Source organism: Helianthus annuus, chromosome 14, assembly GCF_002127325.2.
Source record: "Helianthus annuus cultivar XRQ/B chromosome 14, HanXRQr2.0-SUNRISE, whole genome shotgun sequence".
In the NCBI taxonomy this organism is placed as follows: Eukaryota; Viridiplantae; Streptophyta; class Magnoliopsida; order Asterales; family Asteraceae; genus Helianthus; species Helianthus annuus.
The window spans coordinates 102,549,279-102,555,462 of record NC_035446.2 but is presented as its reverse complement, the minus strand read 5'-3'; the positions used below and the strand labels follow the sequence as shown (position 1 = coordinate 102,555,462).

At 39.4% G+C, this 6,184-nt stretch overlaps 1 protein-coding gene across 1 annotated transcript; it reads left to right on the top strand.

Moving 5' to 3' along the window:
* The first annotated feature begins 844 nt into the window (after positions 1–844).
* Positions 845–1,282, top strand: LOC110907052 (homeobox protein Hox-D11-like). The gene has a single exon (XM_022152084.1). It carries the CDS (start codon positions 845–847, stop codon positions 1,280–1,282), a length of 438 nt encoding a protein of 145 aa, XP_022007776.1.
* The last annotated feature ends 4,902 nt before the right edge of the window (positions 1,283–6,184 follow it).

Below are 6,184 nucleotides of genomic sequence, written 5' to 3'. Positions count from 1 at the left end.
GTGGCCGATTTTACTAAGACGGGGCAGTTTATTTGCGTAATCCCCCGAGGTACGACTGCCTATAGGGTTTTGGGCAGATTACGAGAGATGGAGCTGGATGCGCCTCGGACAATTAATATTCAGTTTTTTACCGATATTGGATCGATCGGTCGGGTCCGGGGGTTCATTGTAGCTAACTCCACGTGGGACCGCTTATCTAATACCGCCGCAGAGCGGGCCCACAAGGAGATTCCTTTAGAGTGTTTATGTACTTTTTCATTTATGGACACCCGGGGTGGAGGTTTACAACATTTTTTGACGACACCCGCTGTAGCTTTTACTCTTTGCGGCAAGACTCAGAGGATGACACTTCCTGAGTTCGCCATTGCCTTGGGTCTGTACTCACAGGAGTACTCAGTGTCCCAGGCATTTTTTGATGCGCACATCAGCACGTCCAGTGACGCGTTGTGGCCTTGGGGGTACTATTGGGTCCGGGGAGTTCACGACACCGAGTTCACGATCCCCGAATGCGCGGGCGAGTTGCCTTTACGACCCGTTACACCGATACCTACATCGGTGTATCGCCGTGACGATCGCTGGTTGTCATGATAGCAGGGAATGGGTCACCCAAAGTGACCTATTCTCCTTGCACGACTTACTTACCGGTGGGGGGGCCAACTTGGCGTACAGGTTGGCCGCATATTTCGCCGAGTACGCTTTTAAGCGTACCTCTTCCCACATTAGCTGTGGGGGCTTCGTCACCCGTCTGGCGAAGCATTTCCCTTGCCTCTTGTCCCCGCAGGTGGCAAAGGATATGACCCTAACACTCCAGCTTGACAGGGTTTGGAGGGGCACAACCCAATCGATGGGTTTGGCTCACGCGGTCGAGGGACAGGGGTTGGTTTGGGCGTATGGTGGGGATGAGGGAGAGGGAGCCGAGGGAGAGGGAAGCGAGGGGGAGGGGGGCGATGGAGAGGGAGGCGGGGGAGATGGAGACGACAGAGAGGGAGGCGGGGTACATGAGGGGGTCGATCATACCGTCGATCGATCACAGGTAGCTGCAAAGGATGTACAGGGTAATCGCCCGTACGTTCGACGGAGCGTGAGACAGCGTGTGATGCCTTCACCGGGGGTGGAGGAGAGACTCGTTCAGGTCGAGTCGAGACTAGCTCAGGTCGAGTCGGATGTAGCTGTAGTCAGGGGGGATGTACAGTGGATGGTCGAGGCGATTGTGGCTATACATTCTGGCGCGCCCCTACCTCCACGAGCTGGCGCTGCACCAACACCACCACCACCGCCGTAGCTGCTTATTGTATTTTTTTTTTTGTTATTTTACGTTTGAAACATTGTAAAAAATTTATCTTTTTGTTTGTTTTAGATGTAAAACATTGTAAATATTAATCTTATGTTTAGATGTTAAGTTGTTTGTTTAATAATTGTTGTCGTAGTTTATCATAATCATATCATATATTTATCATTTTACAAAGTGGAAACTTATTAAACATTATAAATACGTTTAACTACAAACTCGTAACATAATCCGATATATACAACACTATTTAAAAATTTATTAAACTTATTAAACGGTTTCCCGATTGCACCAAAAATTAACTTTTCTATACGGGATATACGGGTCGTATAACATTATATGGCCCGTATACATAATTCAAAACTAAAAACCCTTATCAAACCTGTGAAACAAAATTATGCAGGCCGTATAAAGTTATATTGCTCGTATATATCTGTATACGGCCCGTATATAAGTATATGTCCCGTATACAAATAAAAACAAAAAAACATTCCACCACATTAAATTCTGTGCATAAACATTCTATACGGCCCGTATACTAATAGGGATGTGAAAATAAGATTACAGGGGTGTATAAATAGAAGACCCCTTTTTAAATCAATTTCAAAGATTACGTCCGACCTAGATTATTACCCATCTATTTCAATCCAAATCCTGATCTTCTTTTCCTTTAATTTTGATTTGACCTCATTTAGGTGATGAATTAGGCTGAAATTATTAGTCTAATGATTGAAACTTAGTCCTATATCAAATAATTTCCAAACCAACATTGATTTCATAGCTTAAATTTTTTAAGGTGTGAATTATTCGTGAATGTAAGAGGTTCTAGCTTATGTTGTCTTAATCGAGTCCACGCTAGAGAGCACTCTCGCACAACAGATCCCCGGTTTAAACCCCTCATTGAGAAACTCATATCACCCAGACTTGAACTTAAGACCTAAAAGGAAAACTCATCCGGGCTCACCATAGGTAGAAATTAAATACCCATAACCACCACTAAAAAACTAGTGATGGTTGATTTCAATCAATGTTTTAAATACCGGTATGAACCGGCTGGTTATATCGGTTAAACCAGATATTGGACACGAGTCCGGTACGATAAAGGCCGGTAAAACCCGAATACGGTATGTCTTATGTACCGGCGGTAAATCCGGTTCTATCGGTTCAAACCGTTGTACCGGTTTGCATTATCTTAAGATTTTATTTCTTAATTTTAATAAAATACAATATTAAGGTAATATTGATCTTCCATATTTCCAGTAATTAACCTAGTGACTTCTATTCCAATATTTAATCGTTGTTGAAATTGTTACTGACCTCATACAATGCAATATTGTTTATAACTAATAAAAATATTCTTAAAATGCTTAATAGTTTACAATAAAAATAGTTGTTTTTAGATAAAACTATGATAAGTTACATAAATCCTATTGAGATTGGATTGTTTTTTAGATGAATTTGTATTTTATGGAATTTATGGGGTTAACTAGTAACCCGGTTCAACCGCCCGTTACAACCCGGTTCAACCGGTTAAACCATTTTAGAGCCCAATCCGGTATGGCTTAAAAACCGGTTTTTAAAACATTGATTTCAATCCTTAATCCTTGTATGAATACATTTTAACTTTTTTTAGCCAACTCCATTTTTATTTTTGACGCAAAAGGATGTCCCAATCAACGTTTTAAAAATTGGTTTTTAAATTACACCAGGTTGGGCTCTAAAATTGTTTAATCGGTTGAATCGGGTTGTATCGGGTGGTTCAACCGGGTTATTAGTTAACCCTGTAGTTCAATAAAATACAAATTAATCTAAAAAATAATCAATTCTCAATTAGGATTTATGCAACTGATCACGTGTTTATCTAAAAAACAACTATTTTCTAGTAAAATATTAAGCATTTTAAGAGCATTTTTATTACTTATAAACAATATTACATAGGATGAGATGGGTAACATTTTCAACAGTGATAGAATATTAGAATGGAAGACACTCGATTAATTACTCTACATATAAAAGGTCAGTATTACCTTAATATGGTATTCTATTATAATTGAAATCAAATTGATGAAAGGTCAGTATTACCTTAATATGGTATTCTATTATAATTGAAATCAAACTGATATGGATTTTTTTTCCCTAGTACTAGAGGGTGATTGGGATTACGTTTTGAAGTGATTATTTGATTATTGCGTTTGTAAAACATAAATAATCTAAAAAGGTGTTTGGATAAAAAAGTGATTATCTGCCTCCAAAACGCAGTTTAGAGAAGCATGTACCTACATGCTTTTTCAAAACGCAGTTTTGAAAACACAAAATCTATTTTGAAAACGTATAATCTATTTTGAAAACAACACCAAACACCCCTTAATATAGCAATTTGTTTTGGAAATGATCATGGAATCTGTATTAACTTTGGAGTGTCAAGAGCACCATAGAAAATAAAATAATGAATCGTGGAGTTGTAAAGCTACATCCATTTGCGGGTAGGTGAGAGGGGTGGTTTCTCGGTCCACTCCCATCGGGTTCCCCTACCAACAGACCAAACATCATCGTTGGTCAAGCGGCAACGACCCGACGGGTAGGGTATGGGTTGGGTCCTTGCTGCATGTAACACCTCAGAAAATTTTGTAGAAGCATATGGAAACAGGTGTCCGGTAACGCTCCAAATATTCCAGATTTTCTAGAAGAAAGGGACCAATTTCATGAAAATGGAAGATAATATAAGTTAGAGGGATCAAATGTGATAAAATGCCAAAAAAAATCATATTCTCATGGTCCCGTAGGGTCTGTAAGGCATTTAAAAATCACGTGGGCGCGCAAGGTCCTTACGGACCGTAAGCCTCCCCTTAGGGTCCGTAAGGGGACCGCTGGCAGACAAATTTGAGCTGGCAGTTACAGCTTGGTTCTCTGCCGCTTAACTCGCAATTGTGCCACCCTTACTCCTCCTTGAGACACCTGGGGTGCCACTAATCACCTCCTTAACACCTCATGGGACACTTGGCATCAATTGGGACCAATTTAGGCAAGTCAAAGGTCGAATCGAACTTTGCAACGTGATCGTAATAATGAAGGTGTTAATCCTTTGTGATTACACCATTTGGAAATCACGTTAAGTAGGTGAAATGACGAGTCAACGTATATTAAATAAAAAGTCAAAACATAGATTTTTATAAATTACGATAAGTGAACTTTTAAGTATCAAAACCCAAAGTTTTGACATCATAACAATTTATATAACATATCAGGGCATGTTTAATCATACCCAACTCGACATTTCCTGTTTAGAGCTCATTTCGTAGTCGAAATTAAAGTCAAACAGTTTGACTTCTTCATTGTTATATGACCGTATTATTGTAGGGAATAACCCTCTGAGGTTATACCTTCTGGTCATATCATTTGACGGGTTTATTGACAAGTACGCATAATATACTTTAAAATGCCGAAAATGCTCTTATGGCATACAATGGTTTCAAAACCAATGAAACTCATAGTCTGACTTTAAAACTGATATTACAACATTATGAAATATATTTTGGCATAATGGACTTGTTATAGACCTATTCGACCACCCAATACCGCATATGCGTGTGTCGCTAGTTTAAACAGAATAAAATGTATATAATAACCGAATCGGGTCAAAACCTTTCAAATTCATTTCTAATCAGAATGTTAGGTTATTAAACCCATATTACATATTTCCTTGTACTCAGAAGGGAATAAACCACATATTATCCGGTCAACGATTAATCTAGAGAAGCGAGCGTATCCATTAAGTTAACTGGTCAAAGTCAATGACTTATAAATGACCCGTTAACATTCTAATGGACAATATTTCCGTTCATTCCAGACTCGAAGCCTCCGATAAATTGCACCTAAGTTTAAGTTATTTTGTATATGGTTCTGCTAAACATATTAATATCATAAAGACTAGTACACGTAATACTCTTAGCCTATTTTATTTTATAAAGGCTTGTGATATGTCACTAGCCACTTGGTTAGGTATTGAAAAAGGGAGAATGACGTCATAGAAATGCTAATAACCCGTTTTAATCCGTTTTGCTTGATAAGTTAAACAGTTAGGGTTAATACGACCGTGTCCTAGATATCCCGACTCATTTAATTGCAAATGGTCATGACCTAAGCTCGGGGTGTAGGCTTACTGTAGGACCGGTTTTGACTCCGAAATGATTGCGAAACGAACGTATGACGTGCAGAAACCGTACACGAACATGACCTAACACACACGATGTAAAATAAACGTGATTCTATTAGAAATTTGACAAAAACAAGCACCTTGAACCACTTTCTCTCTCTAGATTCTCTCTCTAGATCTAGAGCTCTCTAAACTTCAAAATGTGCAAAAGTTCCTAAAATATGACATAACATCCTATTTATAGGCCAAGGCTTTAATGAAACTTTTCATTAATTACAAGATTGCCACCTTGCCTTTTGACTAGATATAACACTATAAAGACTCGTTTTCTTCTGTTTCTCTCTACGGCTCGGATTGACGAAGGCGATAGACATAAATGCACTAACAGACTCCCCCTTGGATATTGCCGCAGTCAATCTCGTAGCGTCTTGTCTTTCTCTCTCTCTCTTTGAGTTTTCTTGAAGCTTTAACACGTTTTCATCAACGTAGACTCTCTCGTGCTTGAACAAAATCCCCGTGGATCTGTCATCAACTTCAGCTCCCCCTTTCTGTAGACTCTTCTCTTCATCAGGCTCCCACTTTCGTCAAGCTTCCGTGCTTTGGGATCGACACCTTGCTTTCCGTGTACAAGCTCTTCTAGGATAGTTACATGGCTCCTTGAATCCATGCTTCCTTTTGCGTTGAGCTCGTCTTCAGACTCCCCCTTAGACTCAGCTGTCGGGATCGTAATCTGGTACAACATC

Coding starts and splice junctions, on each gene's coding strand:
- LOC110907052 (XM_022152084.1), top strand. CDS start 845: ATGGGTTTGGCTCACGCGGTCGAGGGACAGGGGTTGGTTTGGGCGTAT.